Source organism: Triturus cristatus, chromosome 1_2 (genome assembly GCF_964204655.1).
Source record: "Triturus cristatus chromosome 1_2, aTriCri1.1, whole genome shotgun sequence".
Lineage (NCBI taxonomy): Eukaryota > Metazoa > Chordata > Amphibia > Caudata > Salamandridae > Triturus > Triturus cristatus.
The window spans coordinates 889838144-889855312 of record NC_140580.1 but is presented as its reverse complement, the minus strand read 5'-3'; the positions used below and the strand labels follow the sequence as shown (position 1 = coordinate 889855312).

Here is a 17169-nt window from a genome sequence, read left to right as displayed (position 1 = left end):
TTTCCACAAGTAACTGTTACCACGAACACCTCACTTTCAGGTTGAGGAGCACATCCCCAAGATCTGACCGTTCAGGGCTTCTGGTCCGCGCATTAGCAGGGCTTACACATCAATCACCTAGAGTTTCTGGCTTTCCAGCTAGCTCTCTGAGCCTTTCTCCTTGTTATCCAACACAAAGTGGTCCTCATAAAGTCGGACCATATTGACCGCAATGAATTGCCTACAGCAACAGGGCGATACTCACTCCCCACTGTGGTCTTCAATAATGCACTGAGTGTTGGGTTATTCAGCATTGGATACACCTACTGGTGGTTATCCCCTGGAAGTAGACAATATCTTTGCAGACCTGCTCGGCAGGATGCAGCAGCTAATGCATGAGTGAGAACTCCACCCGTACGTCGTTCTACTCCCATACTGTCATTGTTTGGGGGTCCCACAAAGTCAAACTCTTTGCCACCAAGCACAGTGCAAAATGTCAAACTTCTCCGAGTTTCCACCCCTCCCAACCCATAGGCAGTGCTCTGTCAATGAATTGGTCAGAGGTCTTATCCTACACTACTCCATTTCTCCTGCTGCATACATTTATGGTCAGAAAGCTTTGGCAACCCTCCCTCTTCCCACTGGCTCCCACATAGGCCAGACAAACCTACTTCTCGACCATTCTAGAGATGTCTGTAGTACCCTCCGAGAAGCTCCCCAACATCCTGGGGCTTCTCATGCAGGACCAATGCAAGATCAGACACCCAGACCCTAGGTAGCTCAGTCTAGCAGTTTGGCTCCTGAGGTCCTAGAGTTCGGTTATCTGAATCCTCCTCAAGATTCCATGGACATTCTCAAGAAGCACTCAGGCCCACTATGCACACCTGTTACTCTGCCAAGTGGAAATGTGTTGTTTATTACTGTATTTCCCAGCACCCGCATCTTCTTTCCCTGTAATTCATGAACTTACCGAAGTTACATTTAGCATATGTCTTCCATTTGCCGCCACTGCAGCTTAAATGTAAAAAAGCGTAACACTTGTCTTTATTTAGGATTCTTGTTATCAAGGCTTTCATGGTGGGTCTCAAACAGGACATCCCACCTATAGTTACTCTTGCTCCAGTCTGGAACCTCAATGTAGTTGTGACTAGATATATGGACCCTCCTTTTAAGCCTCAGCACTCATGCCCTTTACAGTTTGTTACTTGGGAGGTAGCCTTCCTGGTCATCATCACATCTTTAAAACTTGTTTGCTATCTACAGTGCTTACCTTAGAGCCTTTCTTTCAGGTCCATTATGACAGTTGTCCTTAGGACCACCCCCAAATTTCTCCCCAAAGCTATATCCACCTCAACCAGATTATTGAGATCCTTGTCTTATTCCCTCAACCAGACTTAGTTGTAGAAAGGGCGTTTCACACCCGTAATGTAAAGTGCTCCCTTATGTCCTAAATTGACAGAACCAAGATTTTCCACAAAACTCAAGTTATGAAACCTCATAAAGATAGTCTATTGAAAGCGGGTAAGGCCAGGTGGATTGTAAAGTGCATCCAAAACTGCTACCTCCAAGCCAAGAGAATGTTGCCTGCTAGGCCCAGATGACATTCGGTCCATAAGAAAAGAACCGCTAAGGCTTTCCTAAGTAACATAATTATTATAGCTGTCATTTGCAAAGCATTCCACTCCACACACATTTCCTAAACACGACTGTATGGATGTCCTAACTCACCAGCAGGCTAGAGTTGGTCAAACAGTTCTAAGAACTTTGTTCAAGCATATGTACTATACACTACCTGACCACCACCTAAGGGAGCACCCACACGCAATGAACCGAATATTTGCGTGAGGTGCTGTAGATTCACATGCTCCAACCTGCCTCCCCTGGAGCTAGAGGTTGCTGTAAATTGTTTTCTTTATACACTTTAACGCATGTTCATCTAAATGTCCTACACTGCTCCATCACTACCCTCACCCCGAAAAACAATCTAGTCATGGATGCCCATGCGCATTGCCAGTTAATAGTGGAGCTGCTGTACCTTGTGACTAAAGACTTCTTCGAACCAAAAGTTGCAAACGTCCGTGTCCAACACTAGATGACAGCAGTATTCAGAGCAAGTGAATCTACAGCACTACACGCTACGAACAGATGCTTACAGGTCCGGGCTTTCTATGGCGTTGCTGCTCACAGAGTTTATCAAGGAATCTCTGTTTGATTAACAATCTCCTTACTTTTTCCTTTTCTTCAAAATAAGGTGTGCTGTGTTAGCTCTTGTTCCACGTGTGTTTAATATTGTTTATTCTATTTTAAAGACGACTGAAGCTCGCTCAGTTTGACTACAGCAAGAAGTGTTCAGAGTTGGCGAAGGTGACTGAGGGCATGTCTGGCCGTGAAATCTCCAAACTTGGTGTTGCTTGGCAGGTAAATTGTTTAACATAAAAACATCTACACCGTTGTGGGCTTGAGTTTGTTTTTTTCCTAAACTCTATAGGTCCACTATTGTGGAGACTGCTGCTGACGATGCCAGATTGTGGTAGCGGTCAGTGCTATTGCCTCTTCGGTGAGAGGATGTCATTGGTATTATTCCTTTCACCTAGGATTCCTGCTGACTCCGTTTCATCAGGCATTACTAATAACAATGGAAAACTTGGTTTCATTATGAACAACATAGTTTAGGTAACAATTAACTTATGGTATTACTTGATTATTGATACACAGTTGACTATATAAATTGACTGAAGAAAGTGGCAAAAGTACAAACAAGTGAATTGTAAATGAGTGCTGAAAGGTGTAAAAAAAAAAAAAATACATGTGCTCAGGTGTTATAAACTATTCACAATTAATAGACATTTCGATATGTACAAAAAAAGAACAAATTATCATATTTTTATTCTTGGGTAGGGGGTGCTGACTCTGACTGTCCTCCAGAAACGGGGTTGTGGTGATGTCACTGGAGCCATATTTTGCCCACCCAAGTACCCTGACATCCGTTCCTTTTTTTCTGCTCCTTTTGATGCCAGTCCTGAGCATCTCCACTTAACTCTGAGATGCCAAAATATTTGCCCTTTAAATTATTCTGTTGTAGTTGTATAGAAAGTTCTGTTCCAAAAATGTTAGTCTAAACCCTGCCATAGGTTGGATGGACAAATGTTTATCACTGAACCGCACAATAACTGTTGGTGTCTTGACTCGAGAGACGATTTATCATTGTGTGACCTCTGCCACTGCGTGAACCCCAAGGCCATTAACGAGCAAGAAGCCAAGCTTTTCATGGCCCATGCCAGAGATGATCATACAGGTTGTAGATGGTCGAGGTCAAAAATCAGATCAAGATCTGGGTCACTTTCTCATTCTTTCCCTTCTTCCAAATCTTCGAGGGAAGGGGAGGAGATTCCTTAAAAAAAGAAGTAGATATAATCTTCTCCCAAGAGATCAAAATCGAAGTCACCTCTTCTGACTTCTCCCCTGGCACCCTCCTTTCTAAAGCCGGAATTAGTAGCATTGTCTCCTCAGGCTTTGTCGGCTTCCCCAGATCCATTGCTGACACTGCCTCTTCCAGTATCAAGATTGATGAGGCTTAACCAGAATTCCAGACGCTGAGTACAGATTCAATCTCCATTCACCAGGTTATGTCCAACATGTTCAGGAGAGCAGCAGTCCCATCTGATGTACCTGTTGTCCCCATGGTACTCCATTTGGAGCCCAGCCTTTAGAGTCGTATGGTTTCTCAGGTAACCCCGCTCCCACCTCCATAGATGTCCCTTGTCAAAGCTGCTCGCTTCACTGCTGATGCTACCTGTGGCTCAGTCTGCGGCTCCACTACAAGTAGTGGTGCCCCTAGGTCTCCCAACCACCCCATCCTTTTCATGGACACTCTGGGAAGAGGATGAGATCTCCAAGAGTGGCTCAGTGCTTCTTAGAAGGTCAGTTCGAGAGAGAAGGAGCTAGTGCCTACAGACAATATAGGGACAATATACATGATCTCTTTGGAGCAAATGCAGGCCAAAAGTCCCAGATGGCCTAATGACACAGACCCTGTGCCTTCCTTTCATTCTTCATGTCTGCTGGCTCTTTAGAGCACCAGTGGTTTAGGTATGTCATGACCTCAAGATTTACCTAGTGCCTGGCCCAGCTCCTTCATAGGTTGCTTGTTTTGTTCCAGTGCTTAAGGAAGAACCTGAATTGCTAAGTCTTCCTCTTCTTTTGTGGAATATCAGCCATTCATCTTGACTGACGTCCTACTGCTAACTGCCACCACGGTGAATCCCCTGTTACCTTTTAATGAGGCCATTGTTGAGGCAGTTAAAGACCTGTGAACTAAGCTACCATCACACCTGATGTTCATGCGAACAATAGCATGATGCTGCAGACCATCCCTTCGAGATCTGGCCTACTTATAACTGTATACCACTCTTGAGCGTTTTAATGGTTCAAGCTTTCCCCATCACAAAATTGAACCTCAGAGCCTTTCCTACTCGCCCCCCTGACATGGTGTCGAAAACATTGGAAGTCATGGGGAGAAATACTTTTTCTGCAGGCAGCATAGCGTTGCATACACTGAATGCCACTTGTCTTTTGGGCTGCTACTCCCTCCTCCTTGTGGACATGAGAGCACTAATGACTAATCTATCAGAATGCTTTATGGGGCATTTTGCAGAAGTAGTCTCTGGTGGGTAGGATGTTTCCTTCCACATCATGAACTGTTTGCCAAGATCATGGGCTTGTCTGTGATCCTCAAAAGGCATGCGTGCGTGTGCTCGATAGGTTTCTCTGCAGATGTGTAGAATCTTTAATGGATTTATCTTTTAACGTGTTAGCAGCTTTTTGAATAAAAGGCAGACTCGGTGCTTTAATGCTTGAAGGAAGGCCGAGATAATAGCAAGATCTCTTGGGCTTCAGCTGGCCACAAAGGATGTTCACTCTTTTTGCAGAGGCTTTCAATACAGACTGAGAAAATCTACACCAGATGGCCAACAGCAATGGACCCCTGCACCCGTCAGTACAATGGTACAGGCAAGGGACACTGCTAACCGGTCCAAACTTCTTCCTCCTACTTCGTTACCCCTGCTCTGCCAGGGAAGCCTTAGTAGTATCTCTGTGAATGAGCACATGGTGCTGGTGGGAGGACGGTTGTCCTCTTTTCTACAAGCCTGGCAGGCCAATACTTCTGACCATTGGGCCTACAATTGTAGAGAAAGGGTAGAACTTTCCCTCACAGAAGGACTCGCCCACCCTACCCACAATTCCCCCAATCACTCTTTTTCCCCAAGAGGCCATAGAGACCATCTTCAGATCCTGTAGCAGTTAAGTTGGTGCCAGAGCAGGAAATTGGGCAGTGGTGCTGCTTTCAGTACTTGCTGATTCTCAAGAAAGTCATCTGTCTTTGTCCGATCCTAGACTTCAGGATCCTGAACTGGCACCCATTCAAGTAGAAGTTCTGGATGCTGTCCCTTGCTCAGGTTTTGCTAGCACTGGATGTAAAGATTGGATGGTACTCCTTGATTTTCAGGATTGTCGATCCTGCATTCACACAGGAAGTACCTCGATGATGGGTTCTGCTCATTACCAATTTGCTGTCCTTTCCTTCTGATTGGCTTTGGCCCATCTCAAGATGTTGGCGATTGCGGTGTTCCCATACCAGGACGACTGGCTGCTCAAATACAGCTTGCCGCATATGATGTTGCTCCACCGGCAGTTAACCAATTCACTGTTCTTCAGTTTTGAGTTTTCAGTCAATCTGCTCAAGTCTCACCTGGAGCCCTCCTAGCTCCTCTTTTTCATAGGGTGCAGTAATTGCGCCAAACTTTCCCTCCTTCTCAGAAGATTGGGACATTCGAGATATGATTCTGATGTTTCCGCTGGGAGCATGGGTTCCAGTCCTGACAGTCTGTTGCCTTATTGCATCCTCCAGATCCTATACAGACACACACAGGCCCACGCCCTCCGTTGGTGCCTCTGCAGGCAGTGGTTCCAAAATCAGGAACATCTGGCAGATTCCATTCTGATCTCAAGCGATACCGCAGATTATTTGAACTGATGGGCATCAGAGGAGAGCCTTGAGAGAAGTCTTTCTATTCCCTACTCACAGTGGTGATGAACACATCCACTCTGGGTGGGGCTCGCATCTGGAGATCAGAGGCCGTCGATCTGCAGAAGAGTACAGATGACCTGATCAGTCTGTGAGAACACGGGGAGAGAATAAACCAGGGAAAAGTGAATCAATGAGTGCCTGTACACGTATATTCTATATTTCGTTTCACACGTCATGTGTGGCAAGTTGAATCAATGTTCATATCGAAGTTATAACACAAGCATTTGAGAAATCACATAACATACTTGCATTTTTAATCATTTCAGTAAGGCGTACCGACAAAATAACTTTTTTTTGTGTGTGTGTGTCATTGAGCAAGTACATTACAACTTGTTAAACGTAAACAGAGCCAGATGGGGTGAATCTCTTACTATTTTAGACATTTTTGTTCGTGAAGGAGAGGAGGCTTAATTTACAGATTATTTGTGCTCGCGTGCATTTATTATACCCTCGTCTCGTTTACACTGGCAGTGAGTACTTGCGGTGCCTAAATCGTGGATTCCATATTTATCAATATACTGTCCTTGGTTTGCTCTAAAAAAATTCAAGGTCCCTATGTTATTGGACCCCTATGGCACGGCCTGTCACTGTGCTGTGTGGGCAGCTGTTATACTGAGGCATCAAAATGACACGAGCCCCATATTTAAGAATAACGACAAAGCTTCAGTTGGCAGTGATTACTGTGTTGCCTGTGTTTTGGCTTGACCGTGATATCATTTAATTTTCTGGTGCAGAAGGTTGGCCAAGTGGAATTATTCGAAGAGCAGAGTAGTTTTACGGCGAATCCCTATCCCTCGTGAGTGCTATTCACAGTATTTCAGGGAGTGGGAAACGACGCCCGCGTGATAGTTCTAACTGATCTCAGGGTTCAGAGACGTCCGGCGCGGCAAACCACGCGTCGAGAGTGTGACGCATGTCGTGAGCGTGTTGCCCGGGTATGTTTTATACGTAGACTAGAATGTAAATAGCCGATGAGGTTCATGTGTCGTATTCTGCTTACCTGGGTATGGTCTCTAGGGTCAGACCTCCGCGGTTTCCCTCTTCTAGGAGCATCGCATTTTTAGGTCTCGCTGAGCCCCAGCGCTTGCGCTGGCTCGGAGAGACATTTTATAGTTGGGAATTTCAAAGTGCTGCCGTGGCCTAAAGCTTCAGTGCACGTGAACGTGCACGCGCGCAGCGCCATGTTTCTTTCCTCCGCAGCACGCGATCGAGATCACTTTCACTTTCGCGGCCGCGGTGCCAAAGCTTGTTTTATATGAACTCCTCGCTAGTGCGTGGAATTACTACATTCAGCATTGCTTGTATCTTTCCATGTTTTAATCGAACACTTGGCACTTGTTTGCTTTGGGAGTTGTCATTCGTCAGGCGGAAAAAAACGAGCGTGAGAAAGAATAGCTCGCTAATAGTGAAGGAGGTGGGGAGTTTGCGTTCAACCGCTTGACTTATAAACCAAGTTATTTAAAATACAAGTTTGTATTAATGGCTTTACTGCCATCCTTCATCTTCTTGGAGCAGATGGAGCCTTTGTGTCTTAGCACTGCGTTCCGAGAAACGGCACAGACGCTTCTTCAGAGTCCGCATGTAAACATCACGGGCCCACATAATTGGTTGATTGATTGTTGAGCCATTTTGTTTAATCGATCGTACTTTCTTTAATACGCCAAATCGAACAGCTCACTGGGTTAATGTGTCTGCTGTCGAGATCTGACAGGCAATCCCTGGTATTTTACAGTCTAAAAACCTACTGGATGTCCGGGATAGGACCACTCACATCTGCTCTGGTATTAGCCAAGACTGTCTCCCAAGAAGGCTTGGCTCTCGCATCTGTTATGCCCCAAAAACTAATAATATCCTTTTGCACTTCTGTGAGGCAAAGCTTTATTTGTGCTACGAGCACTTTTGAGGGGGTCCATTCCTGATGTTCCTCAACATGTTTTTAGTGGCGCTAATTGAAAACTGTTAAATCTGAATTTGCTGGACAAAATGCACACAGCCCAGGCACAGCTGGTCACTAAACCGGACTCCTGTCCGAGACCAGGATATGTCCCCTCAGATCTCTCCCAGGCTTCCCAGACCGGCAGCAGGTGTCTTGAGGTTACATCTGTGCATAAGAGACCTACAGCTCACAAGACCATCTGAGCCGTTCATCCTCCAGAGGTCGATATAATCAATAGCGTTGAATTGGGTAATAGTAATGCCCGTGGTTTACAGCGCTTAGAAACTGACAAACTATGATAACAAGTGCTGTATGTATTATAACGTGTGCATTTCGACAGAGGTTTTGAAACCAGGGTATGCGAAATCACATGTCTAATCTCTACATCCTACTTACGTTTTTTTTAAAAAACACAGCTTCCTGCCAGTCACGCAGTTTCGAAGTGTTGTGGGCGCTACTAATACTAATTTCAGGTCTATGTTTATGCAGGTAATCCCGGCTCCGCCGTTTGGGCTCGTTGTGTGATCCTGTACAACAGTTCCATTATCTGTAGGTATTGGATGATCTTAGAAACCCGAATAGTCAAATTAGTTAAGTGCTATTTAAAGACGGGGCAATTAGTTGACATTTCCACGCCCAGCTCAACGGCTGCTCACCACACGTAGGTATTCCTACAACTGATAGGCTATTTCGGTAAAATTTAGAAATCTCAATTTGTTTCCGTTGACTAAAGTAAATCCAAGGAAACCTGGTAATTGTTCCCTCCTTTTCGACATCCCGTAACCATGTACCCCGCTAGTTCAAACGCTTTAACGCTCCCCAAATTACACATCTCAGGGTGTAAAGCGGGAACACAACGGAACCTTATACTATACATAAAATTCTTGAAAAGTTAACTAAAGTCACACATTGGCGGATGGGTTGGGCAAGGGCCTACGACAAACGGGCCTTACTGGCAGGTGCTCGAGCACTGAATATTCGGGAGTGTCTGTTATCTTTCACTGGACTGTCCCTCCCCACTACATCCATCCAGATACGCGAATTTGTGTCTTTTTTTTCTCCTCTTGCGCCATTTAAGTGTACTGCCAGTGCCCAGATGACTGGTCTCCAGGCGCAGTTCACGATATAGTAAAAAAGAGGGCCTGTCACCATCCGCAGTTTATGCTAGATTACAAATCATACAGCACCCAGACGGCCGGTCTCCAGGCGCACTTCATGCTGTAAACACAAATAAGTGCTCGCCTCTGCGTTTACGCTTCAGACCATTACAAATGTGAACACAGCCACAGGGGAACTAGGATTAGAACTATATATATCTATCTGATGGTTAACCTAACAAAAAAATCAAAACACGCTGTGCCAAATTTCACAATTATTACTGTAAACCTTTTAGTGAGCCCCAGTTTGCATAGCCAAGGCGCTGTCCTAGTGAAAAGAGATTAGCTCTATCAAATGTCTGTCACCACGCTGTTACCAGGCACTTTCCTGAAGTCTGCAAGTCTCACATTTTTAAATAGGTATTTTAATTACAAATGCAGTAGTCCCTGTCACCACTATACATTTCATCCTGCATTTTTAGGTCTCGCCTATTGTATCCCGCAGGGATGGATAGGCGAGATTATAGTAAGCAGTCCCAAAAGTCTACCTAGCTGTGGATCGCGTACAGTTCATGTGAACACAATCACGCGCATTGTCAACAACTGCCACAACCATGCGCATTCTTTACAGCTTCCATTTTCTACCAGACACTTCGAGCGCGTGCGCCGCGCTCTCCCTCTGTCACACGCATTCAGCTCACCAGGCTGCACACCCCCTCACTCTCCATATGGTCGCACGCCTTTTCTTTGATCTCCGCCGCGCGTTCTCACAGGCTCCTCTCCGCCCACGCGTCTCTCCCCTTCCGTGTAGTTCCACCCCGCCTTCTCTTTCTCGCATTTTTTATTTTTTTGGGGGCTTTGTGTGACTGACTACTTGACCTCGTGCCTATGAGTTTTGCATGCGTCTATTATATTTATTTACTTTGAATGTGTTTTTTTTTTTAACCGCCCACGCGTCTCTCCTCTTCCATGTAGTTCCCCTCCGCCTTTTCTTTCTCACATCTTTTTCTGATTTTCGGCTTTGTGCGACTGACTACTTGACCTCGTGCCTATGAGTTTTGCATGCGTCTATTATATTTATTTACTTTGAATGTTTTTTTTTAAATTCAACTTTACGCACCCAAACACGTTCATTGTTTCCTTTCCTACTTACATTTGTAGGTGAAAAAAAAATCACTCTCTCCACAAACAGCACTTTTATCCTGTCTCACCTCTCTGTGTTTTGCTGTCTGCCCTCATCTTCAATAGTTTCCAGCCTCTGTGTTCTGCTTTACGCATCCAAACATGTATGCTTTTGTCTGAGTTTCCTGCTTACATTCTCATGCAAAACAAACAAAAAATCACTCTCTCTACAAACAGCACTTTTATCCTTTTATTATGTTTTGCCTCACACAATGCCCTACACACATTAGACCACACAAAATGCCACCTCACACACTGCCCTACACACATTAGACCCCCAAACTGCCACCTCACACACTACCCTACACACATTAGATCCCACAAAATGCCAACTCACACACTGCCCTAAACACATTAGCCCCCTCACACTCTGCACCCCCTCAAATAAATAAGAATACAGTTTACTTCCAAGGCACTGCAGTCATTTACGTGAGCCAGTGTCAGATTGTGTATTTTTTGTCAATACTAATAAAGCCTTTAAAGAAAATAGAAATACAGTTTACTAACCAACACTGCCCCCTCTCACACAGACCACACACAATGCCCCCTCACACAGACTACACACACTGCCCCCTCTCACACAGACCACAAACACTGTCCCCCTCACACATACCACTCACACTTACCCCTCCACACAGACCACACACTTACCCCTCCACACAGACCACACACACTGCCCCCCTCACACAGACTACACACACTGCCCCCTCACACAGACCACTCACACTGCCCCCTCACACAGACCACACACACTGCCCCCCCACACAGACTACACACACTGCCCCCTCTCACACAGACTACACACACTGCCCCCCTCTCACACAAACCACACACACTGACCCCCTCTCACACAAACCACACACACTGACCCCCTCTCACACAAACCACACACACTGACCCCTCCTCACACACTGACCCCTTGACACACTGCCCCCACATACACTGCTCTAACACATTACCCACTCACAGTACTTTCGGTCACACACACTGCACCCTTACACCCCGCACACACACACAGCCCGCACCCTTACACACTCACACTGTGCCCTCATACAATTCCCCCTCACACACTGCCCTCTTACACAGTGCCTAGTTCATACTATGTCAGTAGGTGCCTTTTCTAAATTTTAACAGAAACAAAAACGTTACAGGATCAAAGTGTTTCTAAAACGCATCAGTAGATTTTTGGTTCTTTTCGTCGGTTAATGTCAATTGGTGCTAGGTGTTTTGTGCTTAAATTAGAATTATTGTTTAACTTTATTTAACAAATGAACAAAGTTCACGTGGACGTTGCAGTCTGAAAATGTTGTGGCGCGCACATGCCGCGCTCTCCCTCTGTTTCCACACGCATTCAGCTCACCAGGCTGCACACCCCCTCACTCTCCATATGGTCACAAACCTTTTCTTTGATCTCCGCAGTGCGTTCTCACAGGCTCCTCTCCACCCAAGCGTCTCTCCCCTTCCGAGTAGTTCCGCCCCGCCTTCTCTTTCTCACAACTTATCCGGAAACTCGGCTCTGTGTGACTTACTACTTGACCTCCTGCCTCTGTGCTTTGCATTCATCTCTTACATTTAGTTACTTTTGAATGTGTGTTTCATTATTTTACTTTACGCACCCAAACACGTATGCTTTTGTATGACTTTCATTCTTTGCTTTCCTGCTTACATTCACTCTCTCCACTAACAGCACTTTTATTCTGTTGCACCTCTCTGTGTCTTGAGGTCTGCCCTCGCAAGTCGCCTGCAACTGGTCCTTCACATACACTGGCCCCTCGCACACAGACCACACCCACTGCCCCCCTCGCACACAGCCCACACACTGCCCCCTCTCATGCAGACCACACACACTTCCCTCCTCTCACACAGACCACACACACTGCCCCCTCACACTCTGCACCCCCCTCACACCCTGCACTCTGCAAACACTGCCCCCCCTCACACATACCACTCACACTTACCCCTCCACACAGACCACTCGCACTTACCCCTCCACACAGACCACTCACACTTACCCCTCCACACAGACCACTCACACTGACCCTACACACATTAGACCCCACAAAATGCCACCTCACACAATGCCCTACACACATTAGCCACCACAAACTGCCAGCTCACACACTGCACCACCCCTCACACTCTGCACCCCCTCACACTCTGCACCCCCTCACACTCTGCACCCCCTCACACTCTGCACCCCCTCACACTCTGCACCCCCTCACACTCTGCACCCCTCACACTGCCCCACTGACACACTGTATCTATACACTCTGCACCCTCACACATTACCCACTTACACTACTTTAGGCCACACACACTGCACCCTTACACCCCGCACACACACACACAGCCCACACCCTTACACACTCACACTTTGCCCTCATACAATGCCCCCTCACACACTACCCTCTTACACACTGCCCCCTATTTTGTACGATGTCAGTAGGTGCATTTTCACTTTAAAAAAAAGTCACAAACGTTACAGGAACAAAATGTTTTCAAAATGCATTTTTAGCATTTTTTGGGTTTTCGGTCAATGTTTGTCTGTGCTATGTATTTTCGTGCTTATTTTTTGTGTAATTTTATTTAACAAATCAACAAATTTCACGTGGAGGTTGCGGTCTGGAAATGCTGTGGCGCGCGCGCACCGCGCTCTCCTTCTACTGGCACACGCATTCAGCTCACCGACCTGCACACCCCCTCACCCCCCTATGCGCTACCACAGCATCACTGAACACCACAGCATCACTCGTCGCCACCACAACATCACTCAGCGCCACCACAGCATCAATCTGTGCAACCATTCAACAACTGGTTCAAATATGTTCTCTCAATGTTTCAAGCTTTATTACAAATGTCACAAAAAGATGTTAATATTTTACTTCTGTACTTGGATTTTCGTCACAATAAAATACACTAAACATAATCTTCACAAAAGTTATTTACAAAAGTTTAAGCTATTGCCATTATAAATTACAATAACTTTTATTTAGGTATTAATTATTTAAAAAAATTAAAAGCCTTTGTTATTTGTAATATCAATACATCTAAGTCACGTAAATACAACACATATTGCCTTACAAATGCTATGGGTGTCACATTTGCGAAAGTTAAAATGACTGGAATTGTAAATGACAAAGCTATTAATTTAGCTATTTTCAAAACCAACACATATATACAAAATTGGGCATTTACAATACCAATAGCTCAAACTTTCCTAATGCGAGACGTATTGCATTGCAAATGCTTGTTTTCTCTGTGGTTATTCTAGAATATTCTACTCCAATTTAAATTATATTATTGATGGCAAGTGTTGACTCGCCGCAGTGTATAGTCTGTGCGACCAAGGTATAAGATTGTAGTTACAAGTGCTATTTAAAAACAACTTGTCATTTTTCTACTCTTTTTCTTTAATTTTTGACACAATCGTTGGGGCGGTTGCTATTTAATTTAAGTTGCAAATGGCCAATACGTTTAGTTAACAAGCTAAAATGTTTGTGAGAAGCAAGAGGACAGAAACCGTTATTTTATGTGAGACATGAAAGAAGCGCCAGAAATGCCCCATCTGGGGGATAATGGCACGAGAATCGTTGAGGGGTCATGCCCGAGGTCCCAATGGGTTCGGAAGAGAGTCAAGTGGGGCTGTGTTTTCGTTGCATTGTGGAAGTCAGTCGTTCTGTAGTGAATACTGCCGGGTGCGGGCGTTGGAGAACTTTCTAGTTCCCTATACACTAATTAGCTGGATTTAGTTTTGCTCGTAGGGTCGGTCTATATTTTAAGTGTTTCTTGGGAGTGGCAGTAGTAGATGGGCACGGAGCTGTCTGCCGGATATTATTTTCCCTATGGAAAGTTGGGAACCCACCCCATCAAAAACATAGCTGGTGCCTCTGCACTCTTTCATCCAGCGGTCCCCCCCCCCCCTCCTAACAATCCGCCATGTGCATGTAGATTCCCCACTCCTCTCTCCAGGCAGTGCACATTCATTGTACTGTGTCCGCGGGGTGGTGATACCCTCTCCGTATCCACTGAATATACTGACTCCACCCTCCCCCGCCCATGTGTGCCACCAAAACCGTGCATAAGGCAGACTTCAAGCAAAACACATACCGCAGGCATGCAGAAGACCCTCACCAACGCTGCCTCGGAGATGCAGCCACCGGCACCCCCTTCCACCAACACTGCCTCCCTATACAGGCCCTCTCTTCTACTAGGACAAGAAAGGCGTCGTTTCAAGCCCCGTGGAGGCAAATCTCTGCCTCATTCTTGGGGAGATGCCAATAATAACCGCAGCGCATGACTGCATGGCACCAGAAGAGACTACACCATTCCACAGGGCCGGCATGGATAGGCAACGCACAGAAGGATTCAAGCGCCACTCCTTGCACCCCATCTTTAACTGGGCGTCACGTGCCTCCCGCCATCAACGTTTTGCATTGTGTGCAGTGGGGCAATCTCCCTCCAGGCAGGGTGCTGAGCGAAAAACACAGCCAGGAGCAAAGGCAACCGTCTGCAGCCCATCATGTGACTTTAGAACGGTCTCCCTCTTTCGACCCCATGACCTGCAGCCTCCGTCCTTTCTTCAGGAGGCTTTCAACCCAGAGGGCGATGGAAGGTATTTTTGTATTTTAAATGGAACGTAAACCTCTGGAGAGAGGATGCAGGCGGGGTGCCTCGCGCAAGCCCCCCTACACCAGACACCGTGACAAATTTCAGAAAATGACTTTGCGGGAAAAGCCGTGCGATTATTTCTGCCGAGCGAATAACAATTTGCAGTTAACTGGCAATTGAGTTAATAAGATTGGAGCGCAGAGCGGCTGATCGACCGGCCTGGTGTCTCTCTAATTGAAGCTGTTTTATCTGCAGGCTGCTCCTAGTCCCCCCGCCCCTCCCCCTTGCCACCCTTTGCCCCACCCTTTTCTTTTTATGGTTGAAGTAAGCACCAAATGCCGTTTCGATAGGAGGAGTGGCAAAAGAGTGGAGTAGGGTCCTGAATGCTGGGGTCTAGCTATTTCTGCAGCAGGTGCACTGGAGCTTTTAGGTGTGAGGGGTTCACTGTACCCCAATTATGGCTTTACTACTTTCCACTGTGAAATGGGGTGAACGGTATAAACCAATTGAAGAACTACATTAGTGCCGGTCTCCAGCCCGGACAAACCATCATTATAAACATGCCATTATCAGATTTGGGATTTTGCATATTCTCTATAGCAATGAGATTGTAGGTAAATCTGGTTGACGTGTTTCTGGGAGTTCCTGATATCCCACCACCCCTACCAAAAAAAAAAATTCTTCACCTCCCCTTTCTAACCAGTGACAGCCTGGGAGGTAGTGGCGTGAAGAGGGTTTTGTAATAGGTGACGGCTTGGGGATCATGTCATCCTGCAGTTAGTTTAGGTAGTGTGGAAATATGGGACCTTAAAGTGTAGAAAGTACGCTTCCAGAGTCATTATGGAATCCTAGATGTTTTTTGTAGGGATGTTCTGTTTGCCATTGGGGCACTTTAACAGACTGTGATTTTGCACTGGATGGGTTGGTCATTAAAAGCTATAGTGGAATGTGCTCTACAATATGGGCATTTAAATGCGGAGTGTACACTCCAGTACAGTACTGGAGTGTAATATTTGCATAATACTCTGCCTATCAGAAGTCTTCCCACACCTGCCCCCAGCATAGACTCCTCCAGCAGAACTTCCCTTGCATTAACTCTTCACTTATCCAAAGCATGGCAGCCCCATTTTGTGAACAGTTGATGGCTGAGTAGTCGTAGGCGGTGACCAAGTTTTCTCACACATTATTTATCTGCAAGTTTTGTGGAGCGATTTATGTTTTCTTAAAATTCTCCAGAATTGGACCTTTCATAGATTCATATGTCTAACTTATCCCTGTTGTCGAGGTAGGAATCCAGTTGTAACCTCATTCGCAGACCCATGTTAATGTAATCCTAGATTTTAAACACACTGTTAAGAAGCCTAGTGATAGAATGTGAAAAGAACCAAACTTGAACCAGTCAGAGATAATCCTTGTTATGAACATGACCCGAGAGACCGTCATCCTTCAGATTTCTACCATACTTCAAGTGCAAAGGGAGTCCTCTGAGATCTGCTCTTTTCCTAACAGATAAGTGGATATTTCTTTCACCTTCAGTTTTGCTGTTCATTGCAGATTTCTTCATGTTCCTCTGTCATTGCCATCTAAGAACAGACAGTTGATAGATGTGCTTCAGTGTACAGACAGTATTACCATGTGTAAAAAGTACCAAATAATAAAGCAATATTATTAAACAACGTACCACGTTATGCCGCATAATTGGTTTTTCTTGCTGCATAATTTAGTCAATCCTGCAACATAATATTCTGCTACCCTTACTCATAATTCCAGTGGGCCTGACTATGGGTCAGAGTGCACTCTGAGCACTCCCTTATTAGAAGAGACTTCTTTTTATACTCAGTTGTCAAGTATATTCATGGAGCGCCACCAGTGGACTTGCAATTTGTTAAGTCTACCAGTGGTAAAAACATAAGACAGGCAAGATAAAAACAAACAATGTAGGGTGGTTCCGCTTTTACAAACTGTGGCTAGGGTGTCTGTCCCTATACCCTAGTGAGCAGCTTATTCTGAGCTGGTTTAAATCTTTCCGTTCTGGTGTTTGTTGTTTTGCCTTTCCCATTATAGAGGCATGACTACAAATCTCACTGTACAAGAAGAAACAGTAGCCCTGACTGAACTACTGATGGGGCATGGGGGGAAGGGAGATCTATGCAACAGTTAATAAGTATTTATCATATGGAGAGGACACGATCTATTTGGTGCATGTGGGTATTACACTGTCATGGAATCTCACTCTCATACCCAGGGGTGCCTGGGGGTGCCAGGTCACTCTTCTTGAT

The 17169-nt window shown here is 45.6% G+C and overlaps 1 protein-coding gene across 1 annotated transcript in view; it reads left to right on the top strand.

The window, feature by feature from the left end:
• LOC146868232 (ATPase family AAA domain-containing protein 3-A) overlaps nucleotides 1–17169 on the top strand; it is a 347678-nt gene that overhangs the window by 299318 nt on the left and 31191 nt on the right. The window contains exon 15 of the mRNA XM_085609537.1: nucleotides 2289–2397. Within this exon, the coding sequence (XP_085465663.1) occupies nucleotides 2289–2397 (109 nt within the window). The remainder of the gene's footprint in view (nucleotides 1–2288; nucleotides 2398–17169) is intronic.